Source organism: Chlorella variabilis, assembly GCF_000147415.1.
Source record: "Chlorella variabilis unplaced genomic scaffold CHLNCscaffold_32, whole genome shotgun sequence".
Taxonomy (NCBI): Eukaryota; Viridiplantae; Chlorophyta; class Trebouxiophyceae; order Chlorellales; family Chlorellaceae; genus Chlorella; species Chlorella variabilis.
Genome location: NW_005435056.1, coordinates 281,884 through 295,153, shown reverse-complemented (window position 1 = coordinate 295,153; position 13,270 = coordinate 281,884). Strand labels below are relative to the sequence as shown.

The window sequence follows — 13,270 nt, the reverse complement described above, 5'->3', positions numbered from 1 at the left end:
TGCGCCCAGGGGGCTGCGCCCAAGGTAGGTTCGAGCATTGGTGGCCTCCACTCGCTCATTTCGCTCGCAAGCTATTGTGTCGAAGGGCCGCAGCGGATGACATGATGCTCGACCGGAGCCCAACCGGAGTAGAAGACCAGCGGTTGCTCCGTGCCTGCTGTTCAGATATCTCTCCAATCGCATTCGGAAGTCACTGCAAGTTGCATCCGCAACTCTGCGCCGCCATCCAGCGCGCAAACCTTCACGCGGACGGCCTCATCGCTTCGCTCGACACAGGTCGCCCCCCCCCGGAGCTTGCAGCCTCGCCTGAAGCTGTTCAGGAGCCGTTTATCGAGGCCCTCCTCTGGCGAAGGTGGTCTCCCCCTCCGTGCGATCCTCCTCCGGTGTATCCCCGTGACACCCCCGCGGAAAAACAGACCAGACTGCCCTCCCCGCCCCAGTGGAGGATGAAATGGCGTCCAAAGAAGTCTCCAACGCCTCTGTAGACACTGCACATGCGTCCGGCCGGGCGCAGCAGACCCGGCGGCGGCAGGCCGCGCCGCTCGTCTGCCGCATGGCGGGGTGCACGCAGCAGCTGCGCCGCAGCTACAACCAGGCAAGCCTGGGTACAGGGGCAGGTCGAGCGTGACAATCAGCCGGACCAGCAGTGCCAGCCTGTGCATGCGCGGGCCTGGAGCTCACACCATAGCTGCTAGTCAATGCGTGACCGCCGCCCGTCGATTTGCCCTGCCTCTCACCACCTGCAGGTGCACCGCATCTGCCCTGAGCACCGCAGGCTGCTGCGCATTGTGGCCGAGGACGGCAGCTTATGGAGGTTCTGCCTGCAGTGTGCCAAGCTGCACACCATTGACGAGTTCAGCGGCGACCGGCGCAGCTGCCAGGCCAGCCTGCTGCTGAGGCGGCAGCGCAAGCGGGACCGGCAGCTGGCAGAGCTGGAGGACCATGAGGAAGCGCTGCGGCCCAGCAAGCGGGGAAGCGGCAAGGAGGAGCGGGAGGACAGCCAGCGGGCCAGCAAGCGGGCGAGCAGCCACAAATCAGCGGCCGCCGAGGGCAGCGGTTCTGCCTCGCAGCAGAGCGCCCGCCAGGAGGAGCCGACGAGAGGCTCCGAGAACAGCGGCGTGCCGCCGCGGGAGCCGCAGGCAGGAGCGTGGTGGGAGGTGGAGCAGAGCCAGCTTGTGTGCAGCGCAGGGCCCCAGTCTATGCAGCAGCAGCTGTCCATGGTGCTGTCAGGCACGCCCTCGCTGCTATCGGCCGGCTCATCGGCGGGCTACTGGCACCCAGCCGTGTCGCCCCAGTACCAAACGCCCCGCCACTTTGAGAGTCATCTGCGGATGCACCAGCAGCAGCAGACCCAGCAGCAGCAGCAGCAGGTTGTGGAGGGGTCGCCGCAGCAGCCCATCATCGTGCTGCTGCAGATGCACCAGGCATCGCCGCCACCGGCCGAATGGCAGCTGGGCGTGACGCAGCACCAGCAGGCAGGCACCGGGCACCCGCACCCTGCACAGGCGGACGTAGCCGCGGAGGGGCCTGTGCAGCCCATTGTGGTGGAGGTTATCGAGCACCAAGCCCGCCCTCTTGTGCCCATGCCATCGCCCAGCTCGACCACCCACCCTCCCACCCAGCGGACAGTGCAACTGCTTGACAGCAGAGCTGGCAGTGCACTCGAGGTGCGGGTTGCAAAACGCGCTCAGCGAGCGCTTGCAGTGTGCACCGTGCCCTTCCATCCCTAACCCCGACACGTTCCCATGTGCCACCCCAGCGCTGCACCTCTGCCACCCTCCTTGAGATCTGCTACACCGCCTGGCTGCAGGGACCAGACCTGGGGCTGGAGCTGCCCAGCGAGGCCGAGCTGCTGAGCATCACCCAGGACCTGGGCCTGTTTGCCCACCTGGAGCAGCCGAGGCCGCTGAAGGCGCCCGCGCAAGGACAGCTGGTGCAGCCAGCACGCCCCGACGTGCAGGCGCAGCTGGAGTGGGACGCCAAGGAGGATGACGAGCTGTGGCGCATGATCCAGCACCAGCCGTGGCTGGGCGGGGCCAGTGGGTTTGCCCCTACCCCGTGATGGTGCGGCAAGCGGCCGGGCCGCCTACCGCTGCAAAATCCTGCGTCACTGCCATCTGTTGCCTGCCACTCCCACTATGCTTGAATTTTGCTGTCGATCTACTCACTCTTCAGGGCCGAACCCGCTGTCTGTTGCTGTCCCCACCTTTGTCAACCGCATTCTCTATGTTGCACCCCTGTTACGCCACATCGTGGCGTGTAACTGGCCACATTTCATTTCACCAGCAAGTGAGGAGGCCCTTCGTTTGCCGCCTGGTGGCTCTGCGCCCCCTGTTGGCGCCCCCGCCCATGTGGCGCATGTGGCACGCTGGCTTCTGGATCGGGCTACGGCCAGTCTTGTGGAGTTGGGCTCTGTACGTGGGATCAGAGCCCGTGATCTGGGGGGAGAAGAGCCTTGCACACATGTACTGTAGACTTACGGGTTGCGGACCAAATCGGCCACAGAGCTCCGGATCCCCCATCATCAGCGGTTCAAGAAAATTCCACTCACTCCTTAACATATCCAGTCCACACATTTGTGCCTCCACCACTCGTTGTTTGGGCTGTCCCACAGCCTGGCACCAGGCTGTGACCACTCTTCCAGCCCCAGCGCTACAGGTTCTGAACACTCTTCCAACAATTCTTTTCTACGCAACCACTCAAACCGCAATATCATCGAGCCCATATTCATCCATCCAGCGCAAAACCACTCCCATCGGACGGCCCCACTGCGATCACCAAGTGCGTCCAGACGCCTTGTTTGGCGCCCCACACGCGTTCTGGAGATCCCCACATGGGCTTCAGCCGAGCAGAAGCTCGGGAGCTTGTGGCATTCTGCCTCCGGAAGTCACATTGCTCTCCGGCTGCACCCTCACGTTGCGAGTTTGTGCCCGCAGGAATGCAACCCCTCGCTCCTGCCCACCGTCTGGAGCCTGCAAAGGCCTGCCAGGAGCCCCCCCGCGCATCGGCCGGCGCGGCAACACCCTGCGGCTCTGGGCGGCGGCAAGCTGCGCCGCTCGCCTGCCGCATGGTGGGGTGTAGGCAGCAGTTGCGCCGCAGCTACAACCAGGCACGCCCTCTCTCTTGTGGCACTGCCCTGATGCCTGTGGGAGGCCGTGAAGCGTCAGAATGCAGCATGGGTGGCTGGCAGCCGACCACTGCCTCCTGGCACCAGTACGCAGCGCTCATGATGCTGCTCCTGCCCTGCCCCGCAGGTGCATCGCATCTGCCCCGAGCACCGCAGATCCCTGCACATCGTGGCAGAGGACGGCGTTGTATGGCGGTTCTGCCTGCAGTGCGCCAAGCTGCACACCATTGACGAGTTCAGCGGCGACCGGCGCAGCTGCCAGGCCAGCCTGCTGCTGAGGCGGCAGCGCAAGCGGGACCGGCAGCTGGCAGAGCTGGAGGACCATGAGGAAGCGCTGCGGCCCAGCAAGCACCCTAGCAGCCACACAGCTGCCACCACCACGAGCAGCGGGCAGGCCTCTCTGCAGAACAGCCGCAGGGATGAGCGCTGCTCGCAGGGCAGCGGCGGCAGCGTGCCGCTCCAGCAGCAGCCAAGCTGGCCGTCGCTGGAGCAGGGTCAGTGGCCCTGCGGTGCTGCTGGGCAGCATCAGCGGCAGCTGTCTGCCCCGCTGGCGCCGTCCTCCTCGCTCCTCTCAGCCGGCTCGGGTTCAACCGGCACCGGCTGGCAGGCGGTGTCGCCTCAGCACCGCATGCCCTGCCACGGCGACGGCTCCCAGCAGCTGCTGGCTCCCACGCAGCCAATCATTGTGCTGGTGCAGCTTGCGCAGCCGCAAGCTCCCACCACAGCGTCTCCCCAGCAGGCCAGGCCAGCGCCCCTGCCATCACGCGACTGCACCCGCCACCTTCTGCGGCAGCAGTGCAGCCTGCCGACGCCAGATCCACGTGTGCCCATCCCCAGCTTGACAGAAAAGGCGCTGAGGCTGCTGGACGACATGGTTGTTGTGGAGGTGCGCAACGGGCTGGCATCTCCTGTGCGCCTCTGTGTCTGCAGTGCTCCGCTGCGCAGTTGCTTGTGTGCGCCAGGCGCCAGCTGGTGTTGTGTGGGTTGAGATGATGCGATGTCGTGAACTCTGGCCGCCTCGCTGCTCCCGCTCACTGCCGCCCTGCCGCTCCCACGTGCTGCTGCAGCGCCCCGATGCGTCGGATGTGCCCAGCGAGGCCGAGCTGCTGAGCATCACCCAGGACCTGGGCCTGTTTGCCCACCTGGAGCAGCCGCAACAGCCCGCGCAGCTCTGCCGGGTGTCCCCTCCGGCATACCTGTCCCAGCCAACGTACCCGGCCCCGCGGTCCGATTGGGATCTAGAGGGGGACGAGCTGTGGTTGAGCATCCGCCAGCACTCAGACATGGACAGCACCTGCATCTTTGTGCCCAACCCCTGAATTCTGCGCCCTATTGTTTCATATGCGCCGCACATGTGCCGGTCGCTGTGCCGGTGCCGATTCTGCCATTCTTTGCGGTCGAACCACACATTGCGCATTCTACTGACTGCTTTTCATGAAACGTGTTTTTGTCTGCTCCTGCTGAACAATTGTCCTCTCCATTTTTGTGGCTGTTGCTGGGGTGCCTGTGATTACGCCCGGCCGGGAACTAGCATTTCTCAATTGATCTTGCCACCAATCCAAAATGCATCCGTTGATGCTATTGCAAGCAGCCTTTTATAACATTTTTTTCTTTCTTCATGAGCTTATGCTACAGCAATCATTTGAGTCAAGTTTGCACAGTTCACGCATCACTTTCCAACCGCAACCACTCCTCACACCTCTCCCTTTCTCGCTGTGCAGTCAGCCCCCTAAATGTTAACCCCTGGAACTCCCTGTTGCCAGCTCTCTGGTCCCAGATGTCCCCATTCTCCTGTTCAATTGTTTTAGGATTCTTTGACCAAACGTCCCCACCGCTTTCGTAATATGAGCGTCAGTTTCATCTCCCCGCCCTGCACTTGTAGTGCTGGCCTTGTCCATCAATGGAGCCAGCACTGCTGGGGGACTTCCCCTACCCATCAGGCTGCACCTGCAGCTGCTACCCAATGTAACCGCCTCGTTGCAGTTGGCAGGCTGGGAAGTCCCAGCATGTGACCAATTAACATTCCTACCGCCTCTCCTATCACCTGTCCCGTTTGTTGCAGACTGCGCATCATCCCTCTCTGGATGTGTCGTTTTGCAATACACAAACTGCACAAACGGCTGCAGTCATTTTGCCGCTGCCATGCCCCCGGCTGCTCCCTGCCGCAGTGCGCCGCGTTCCGCCGGCCTCAGGTTGCTCTGCAGGCACTCCTCGTCGTTTGCCGCGCACGGCTGGCAGACCTTGCAGGACAGGCGGCAGTGGCCGCGGTACGTGCCGTTGCCCCTCATGAACACCACATTGCGCTCGCACTCCCCCAGCGCTGCCCACTCCGGGCACTTGGCGTTGTTGTCTCGGCAGAAGCCTGGGTGCAGCGGCCCTGTGTTGGAGTAGGGCTCCACATGGATCTGAGGGAGGGGGCGAGGCAGGGAGGCAAGCGGGCAGGTGGACGGAAGCACACACGCCGCTCCACCATATGCCTGCCCGGCGCAAGTGTGCGGGGAGCTGGGCACAGGTCGGCGTTGCTGTGGAGGTGGTGAGCCAGGCCCGGGGCTGCACCGCTCGCACGGGTGACGGCAAGCTGACACCAGCTCCCAGGCGGAGAGCCAGCCAGCGGCAGGCACCCACCCAGGCGGTCGCGCTGTACTTCACCCCCTTGGCCACCGGGCAGCCGGCGTGCAGGCTGAAAAAGTCCTTGCTCTGGCCTGGACAGCAACAGCGCGGCGCGGCAGGAGCGGCAGGTGCGATTGCGCAGTTGGCTAGTGCTTGGCGGGGGCCACCACATCAAACAGGAGCTGCCGGCAAGCCAGCTGGAGGCTCCCCACCCAGCACACCCGCCCCATCAGCCAGCCGCCAGCCAGGCCCACCATCTGACTTGAGCGAGTAGAAGAGGATGGCATCCCCCTTGCGTGGCTTCACCGCCACCCCCCGGGAGCCGCATTCTGAGTACGGCGGCTGCGCCTGCGCCCCCTCGTCTATCCACCGCCCGTGCGGGAACGAGGTCTCCCCTCCCTCCTCCACATCTGCACAGCAGACAGCACCGCGACAGAAGGGACAGGGGTGCGACATATTTGTTCAGCAATGCCACAGTGGCATGTGCGCCTCCTACGCGTCCCCCCACCCCACCCCACCCCACACACACACACCACCACCACCACCACCACCACCAACCACCGCCCCACCACCACCGCCACCTCACCCGACAGGTACATGAGCATGGTGGCGTACCGCGACCCGCCCTGCTCCCCCCGCCGTATCGCCAGCTGCGCCTGCTCGTTGCTGCCGTGCACATCGTAGTGAGCACTGTACTTCTGGCCCAGCTCGTACCTGCAAGAACACGGGGTTAGGGTGTGGGCGGGCTGGGGCTGCCAGGTCCTCTTCTGCGGTCGTGTTGGCTGCTGGGCTATCGAATGCGACATGCCCCTCTGGTGAGCTCCTTGCCGCCGCCCGTGGCAGCGCCCACCCACTTGAGCACTTGCAGCTGCTCGCTGTGTGAGAAGGGCAGGTGGGTGGCCAGCTCGATGCGGTCCTCCACGCCGGCCACCACGCTGTCCTGGCGCTTGGTGAGGAAGGTGCCGGAGCTGCGGAGGGGACAAGGGTACAGGGAGCCCAGCAGGCAGCCGCGGTTGGCAGCCGCGGTTGGCGCAGCTGTTGCGCAGGCTCGCTGGCACGCCGCCTGGCTCAGATGGCATGCACCAGTGGAGTAATCCCACTGCAACGGAAGCGACCTGCTGAGCCCTTGCCTGGTGCGCACGCTGTCCAGCTTGCCGGAGCCGTCACGTGACACCACCTTGCTGGGCTCCAGCCGCGCCTCTGCCAGCTGTTTCAAAGCATGAGTGTGTGGAGGGGGAGGGGCGGGAGAGTGGGCAGGGATGGAGTGCCAGAGGCAGGGGTGGGGTGCGCAAGGCGCCATGCATGTGCTGTTGGCGAGCCGCTCACCGAGATCATGTGGTCGCACTCTGAGTGCGCTAAAAAGCCGTGGAGCAGCAGCGCACGCGGCTTCCAGCTGACCAGCTCAATCCTGCGGCGCACAGTGCTGGTCGGTAGGCTCACAGCATGCATGGCAGCTGGATTGGGCAAGCGTCCGGTGCTCGCTCGAGGCCTCACCATCCACGACTTGTGTTTCCCAGCTCAAAGCTTGGAAAAGCTGCAGCTGGTGCCAGCAAACCTGCAGGTGCGGGCGGAGTCGGTTCAGGCTCCGGCGACGACGGAGGCGGCGGCACACAAAGACGGCGCACCTGCTGCGGCAAGTAGCAGCGCCACTCGGGACCAGCTGCATTGCAGCGGGCCGCCGTCCATGACGGCCCCGAAGAAGAGCTGCAGCTCGGGCAGCAACCAACAAGAACAGGTCACTCGCCGAATAGGGCTGGGGCTTGCCCGCTGGCAGCAGAGAGGCAGGGTTGGCAGCAAGATGACCACGTCCCGGGGCTGTTTACGCCACGTTTTGAGAAAATCCGGGTGACGTGGCAACACATGGGTGCCGCATTTTTGCGCGTGGCGATGACATGGGGTATGAGCTGCATGCTGCTTGTTTATCACTTTGGAGCAGCGTCCAGGTTCATCCGCCACCCCACACATCCAGGGGAACCACCAGGGCTGCGCAACACAACGCAAGAGGCTCCATTCCACAGATGCCGGATGACGCAGTATTCGAATAAGAGTGACATAGGTTAAAGCCAGAGGTCAGGGCGGCAGAGGTGGTGTCCCACGCCGCCGCCGCCGCCACTGCCACACGATTATTTAGGGTTAAAAACACGGACGGCGCCCCAGCCGGTGCGAAGAAATGGCGGGGCCAGCAGTAGGAGCTGCTGACGGGCGCCAGGGCGCTCCACTCCTGTCGAGCTCAACTGACCGGGTCGGTTCTAGGTGCGTTAAGCGCAGCAGGCAGCCTTTGTACTGAGCCCGCCTTCGCACTTGAGGCGGGCTGCTTAGCTGTTTCTTGCAGGTCCCTGATCAAGCTGCTCCTCACCCTGGCCTGTGTGGCAGCCCTCGTCTCGCTTCCCAGCGCCTACAGATACTGGCGCCGCACACCGACGGCGGCGCTGCCGGATGGGAGAGTGCGCCTGGTGGGTTGCCTGGATGAGGTCTGGCACCCGGCCTGCCCCGCACCCCTGTGCCTGGCCTGCATCGCACGCTGCCCAGAGATCTGCGCCCCGCCTGCAGGCAATCCTGTCGGACACACACATTGCTGGGCCAGAATACCCCCTCAATGGCGAAAATGGCGCCCTCGACAACGCCTCCATCACCAAGACCCAGCAGCGCCTGTTCCGAGTGGTTGCGGCCCTCAACGCAGTCAGCCCTGCACCCCAGGTGGGCAAATCGTGTGTTCTGGCATGGGGCCGCCGCTGCCTGCCAGTCAGAGCCGAAGATTGGAGTTACGCGTGGCCACAGCATGGCCCATGGGTTTGCATGCTGCTCCTGCTCGGCTGTGGTGCAGCTGGCGCTGTTTGGCGGCGACATTGTGCACAACGGGCTGGAGCGGCTGCGCAGCCTGGGCCTGAACGCCACCGGGCTGGCAAAGCTCTTCTCTGAGCCTGTCAATGGCTACACGATTGCCGGCGGTATCCTCCAAGAGCTGCAGATGGAGAAACTGTTTGCCTGGTGAGTGCTGTTGTCATGAGAGGGCTAGATTTGGGGTGCACACCTTGCGCACAGGCCTGCATCAGGGCGCAGGGCTGTTTGTGCTGCCTTGGCAGGCCAGCGGGCACCTGGCGACCCGCCCAGAGCACCCTGCCGCTGCCTCCTCATTCGCTTTTTGCCGCTGCACCCCCCTGCGCTACCACTCGTTGGTGCCGGCGGCAGGGGAAATCACGACAAGCTGCTACAGTGCGGCGACCCGGCGTCCTCGGCCAGCCGCCAGCTGTCGGCGCACCTGCTGCGCCATTACTTCCATGCCGCTGGCGTGGACTATGGGTCTCGCGACCTGGGGCCTCACTGGAAAGTGGTGGCGCTCAACTCGATGCTAGGTGGGGCCGGCACCCTGCCAGCACTGTGCATCCGTGCCACCGCATAGACGCTGCTGCTGGGTCGACAGTGGATGCCGATCGGCGGCCCACACGGGGCTGCCCTGTCCTGCTGCAGGCTACACGTGGGATCCTGCAGATCCACGATGCAATGGCTTGTGAGCAAAGCAAGACAAGCAGCTTAGCCACGCACTGTATGAGATGGCTCAGAGTTTGATTGCATGCATGCATGTGGCAGCTGCCTCTCAGCACAAAGTGCACTGCTCAGGCGCCTGGCCTGCCGACATGGCCCTGGCAATACCCCTGCAGGATGTCGTCCTACGGGGAGGAGCAGCTGCGGTGGCTGGATGGGCAGCTGGCGGAAGGCAAGCACACCCTGATCATGGTGAGCACGTTTGGGCCTGCCTCTGCCTTGTCCCTGGCTGCCACAAGCACCACTCACCGGTGGGCACTCCCGCCCGCCTGCAGATGCACTTCCCCCTGCACACCTCTGTGCTCGGCGAGGTGCCCACCGAGGCTGGCTGGCGTGACCTGCGCACCGTGCTGACCGCGCACGACAATGTGCGGCTGGTGCTGAGCGGCCACTGCCACAAGGTGAAGAGCCACGGCGGCCTGGCAGGCTGGCAGGGCAGGCCAGCAGGCGCGACGTGCCCTCGCAGGGGCTGGTGGATTGGCAAATTTTGGCTACTGCTCCAGGCCACAACACACAGATGGCCTGTGTAATCACGCCCCTGTGCATGCTCCTGTGCACTGCAGGGTATAGACTGGCAGGACCTGTACGCCTTCCCCGCCTTCACCGTGCCCTCCACGCGCTACAGCGCCCAGAACTTCCGCATCCTGGACCTGCACCCGGATGGCAGTTTCGACACTGTGGACCTGGACAAGAACCGGGGCGGCTCCCGCTGCAGCGACTGGTGGAGCTACCAGGGCACCCCAAAGTTTGTGGCAAAGTGGCAACCCCGAGACGCCGGTGGGGTGGCGGCCGGCGCCAGTGCCGAGCGTCAGGATGGCACTGGCGGTTGCGCACGCTGGGCGTGCTAGCCACGATACACTATACACACTGTCACTCGTGGCAATCTCTCTGGGCTTTGCAGGCGACTGCGGCTCCCCTGCTGCGGGCGAGGAGGACACCTTCCCGCTTTCTCCAGTCCTCTCCCCAAGCGACATCCCTAGTCAGGACGTTTTCAATCCAGGTGCGCAGCCGGGATCTCCTGCGCAGCCCTTGCCAGCTCTCAATCCCGCAACGCTGCTGACCCATCCCTGCTTTTGCTGCATGCATGCAGAGCGCTCCTGCCAGTTTGTGCTGGCGCGGCAGGTCCTCCAGGCGTGTGCGGCGGGCGCCAGCCAGGACTGCTGCGATGTGGTGGCCGACCAGTTCTACCTCTCCTCCTCCGCCCCCTTCTCCGCCTGTTTCTGCCAGCCCAGCTTCTGGCAGCAGTCTGTGGAGTACATGCAAGAGTGGCACGGCGTCCAGCTGGCCGCCACCCTGCACCACTGCTTCGCCGACTTTGGCAAGCTGATTGTATTTCGAGGCGGGCCGGGAACCTGGTGTCCTGCCGCGGCATGACCCTCTGTCTCATTTAGAGGGGCTGAATGGATTAACGGGCTGCAAATGTCGGCCCTTTGTTCACATTTCGCTGCACCGTTTCCGCCGCCACCCGCCGCCACGCTGGGTGCGCTGCCGCCACCCTGATGCCCAAGCGTGGTGATCCACCAACCCTTTTTGGCCTGGCGCGTGAATTGAGGACGATCTGCTCCTTGTGCACTCGGCTGCAGTGGTTGCAAGGATGAAGGGGCTGTGGGGTTCGCTGGTCCTGCTCTGCCAGGCCGCCGCGCTATTCCAGTCTGCGGTCAGCGCGAGCTGGAGTGCCATGTGGTACATGCCCATCGCCCTGGTCTCCGCTGTGCTGCGCCACCTGCTGCCTGGCTGCGACGGTCGCTGCGACGGCAGCGCCCGCTTCTACGAGGTGAGAGAAGGCTAAGGGATGGCCCCCTGCTGGCCACAGCGCGCAGGGCTCCAGCCGCCTTGGCCCCTGCCTTCACCGTCACACCCGCCGCCGTCTGCAGGGCGTCGTGAAGCACTTGCGCAAGCAGCCTAAGGAGCACCGATTCAGGTGCGGGGTTGGCGCGGCTGCGCTAGATCCACAGGTAGTGCATGCCAACCAAGCTGCTGTTGCAGGTTGCCCATCTGCACAAGTTGCCGATGAAAGTGCATGATCGTGTGCCACGCCTGCCACCTGGCCTGCCTGGCCCCTTCGTGGCGCTGCCTGCAGCTACCAGGTGCGCATGGCGGTGGTGGACCTAGACAACGCACCCAGCTGGTGGAAGCGCTCCAAGAACGAGAACATGACGGCGGCAGAGGCCCGGCGGCTGGCGGGCACCGCAGGTGTGGCTGCCAGTCACTCGCACACCGTGGCATCATGTGCCGCCACCTCCCTGCCGTCCATCCTGCCAGCCCTGTACTGATCCCACTACGTGCTGCACCTCCTGCTCCTTCCCATCGTCCTCGCCTCTTCAGTGCCACCTCTAATACGCTGTCGCCGCTGCCTTTCGGCCGCAGGCCCGGTGCGGCTGCTCACCCACCCATCCAGCGCGGGCTACACCCAGAACCCCATCTCTGTCTACTACTGCTACAACGCAGACAGCAGCCAGCTGGAGCAGTGCATAGCAGAGGTGACCAACACGCCCTGGGCGGAGCGGGTCACCTTCCTCTTCAGGTAAGGCAGGGAGCTCCAACTTCAGCTACCACGCTTTCTTTTTTGTCGGCCTCCACAACACGAGCTGAGAGCTGGCAGGATCCCTCCTCGCTCGGCACACGGCATGTACGGCGCGGAGGCCTGTGGCCCGTTACACATCACCACAGCGCCCCCCCACCGGCTGCCACAGCAGCAGCACCACTCAGGCCACCGCCGCGCCTGCCCTTGCACGGCGCATGCAGGCCCGGCGGCGAGACGGTGCCCAAGGCGCTGCATGTGTCGCCGCTCATGGACATGCGCAGCACGTGGTGAGTTGGCTGGGTGGGTGGGTGGGTGGGTCGGGGCACACACTTTAGGCGGGACTTGCTGGTTAGCGACTGCTCTCCTTGCAGGGCTGCCAGCGCTCCAGAACCCTGCTGTGCTGAGCCCTTGCCCTGTCATGAGCGCTTGCCTGACTGCGCCCGCCACTACCTCCCCGGTCGCTGGCTACCAGGCGCATAAAGGCCACCGAGCCCCGCGAGCGGCTGTTCCTGTCGGTGGGCTGCTCTCACCCAGAGCACGGCGACTTCTTCCTGGCTTCCTTTGACGCCCGCATCAGCAGCCAGCCCCACCTGCCCAACGAGACCGCCAGCCTAGGCACCCTGTGGCGGTGCGTGACATGCTGTGGCGGGGCGTGGGAGCGGGAGGGCAGGCTGCCGGCCTGATGCTGGCCACATGCACAGCAGCGTGTGTGTACAAGCTCGCTCCAGGCGTTTGCCAGCATTGCAGCAATGCATCATTTGCCTCCCCCCTGGTCCCCTGGCGCAGGTACGGCTTCCAGCCGCACCGTGTGGCGCTTTGGATCTACTGGCAGGCTGTGCTGCTGCTGTGGAAGGGCGTGCCGTTCTATGGGTGAGCCGGGGCAATGTTGGGCATGTTTGCTGGCCCGCCTGACGTGTGTGTGATGTACCCGATGGCAGGTTGCACGGCGGCGCTGATGGGACTGGATGCCTGCTCATCCCTGCCCCACATTGTGCGTGCAGGCCGCCCGGCCCAGAGTTCAAGGCGGCGGCGGCGGCCAAGGCGCAGCACCCCAAGACGGCAGACGGGCGCTCGTTTGTGTGGAGAGGAGCGCAGACCTGGCCGTGGAACGCGTCCTGAGCCCAGAGAGGGCCCCCATTTTGTGCACTATGGAGCCAGATATAATGTATGCCTGTACGTTCTTGACATTGTGTGCGCCCAACCAGACTCTTTCATGACTGCTGCACAAGCTTTTCCCGCCACTTCCCCCGTCACACTGCACTGCAACTTCTTGCTGCTTTTTTCCTGTTCTTTCTGCTTTTGATTGGAGTTTTGGCCCTCGACTGAAATGGCTCATGCGTCGAATGCGCTGCCCAGCAAGGCCCGCCGCTGTTCCCGCTCGCCCAGCGTGTCCCAGCGCCCTCAGTCCTCGAGTGGTGTCATTGCATGGGGACCCAGCAAACATGGGGTACCTTTACCAGAACTCA

At 64.3% G+C, this 13,270-nt stretch overlaps 4 protein-coding genes across 4 annotated transcripts; 3 read left to right on the top strand and 1 right to left on the bottom strand.

Moving 5' to 3' along the window:
* Nucleotides 1–3,139: 3,139 nt before the first annotated feature.
* CHLNCDRAFT_141258 (hypothetical protein) lies at nucleotides 3,140–4,446 on the top strand (the record flags this gene model as incomplete). The annotated part of the gene is made up of 4 exons (XM_005843344.1): nucleotides 3,140–3,145; nucleotides 3,255–3,818; nucleotides 3,921–4,013; nucleotides 4,195–4,446. 4 exons carry the CDS (start codon nucleotides 3,140–3,142, stop codon nucleotides 4,444–4,446), a joined length of 915 nt encoding a protein of 304 aa, XP_005843406.1.
* Nucleotides 4,447–5,253: 807 nt separating this feature from the next.
* On the bottom strand, nucleotides 5,254–7,186 carry CHLNCDRAFT_28187 (hypothetical protein; the record flags this gene model as incomplete). The annotated part of the gene is made up of 7 exons (XM_005843280.1): nucleotides 5,254–5,532; nucleotides 5,753–5,829; nucleotides 5,992–6,147; nucleotides 6,324–6,451; nucleotides 6,592–6,705; nucleotides 6,853–6,944; nucleotides 7,064–7,186. The coding sequence occupies 7 exons, from the start codon at nucleotides 7,184–7,186 to the stop codon at nucleotides 5,254–5,256; spliced, it is 969 nt and encodes a 322-aa protein (XP_005843342.1).
* Nucleotides 7,187–7,907: 721 nt separating this feature from the next.
* Nucleotides 7,908–10,654, top strand: CHLNCDRAFT_55258 (hypothetical protein; the record flags this gene model as incomplete). The annotated part of the gene is made up of 11 exons (XM_005843343.1): nucleotides 7,908–7,990; nucleotides 8,070–8,190; nucleotides 8,288–8,434; nucleotides 8,562–8,725; nucleotides 8,927–9,090; nucleotides 9,206–9,245; nucleotides 9,397–9,472; nucleotides 9,556–9,681; nucleotides 9,844–10,057; nucleotides 10,182–10,280; nucleotides 10,371–10,654. The coding sequence occupies 11 exons, from the start codon at nucleotides 7,908–7,910 to the stop codon at nucleotides 10,652–10,654; spliced, it is 1,518 nt and encodes a 505-aa protein (XP_005843405.1).
* Nucleotides 10,655–10,874: 220 nt separating this feature from the next.
* Nucleotides 10,875–12,385, top strand: CHLNCDRAFT_59293 (hypothetical protein; the record flags this gene model as incomplete). The annotated part of the gene is made up of 5 exons (XM_005843342.1): nucleotides 10,875–11,054; nucleotides 11,155–11,201; nucleotides 11,361–11,473; nucleotides 11,648–12,091; nucleotides 12,277–12,385. The coding sequence occupies 4 exons, from the start codon at nucleotides 10,875–10,877 to the stop codon at nucleotides 11,806–11,808; spliced, it is 501 nt and encodes a 166-aa protein (XP_005843404.1). The 3' UTR covers nucleotides 11,809–12,091; nucleotides 12,277–12,385.
* Nucleotides 12,386–13,270: the final 885 nt, after the last annotated feature.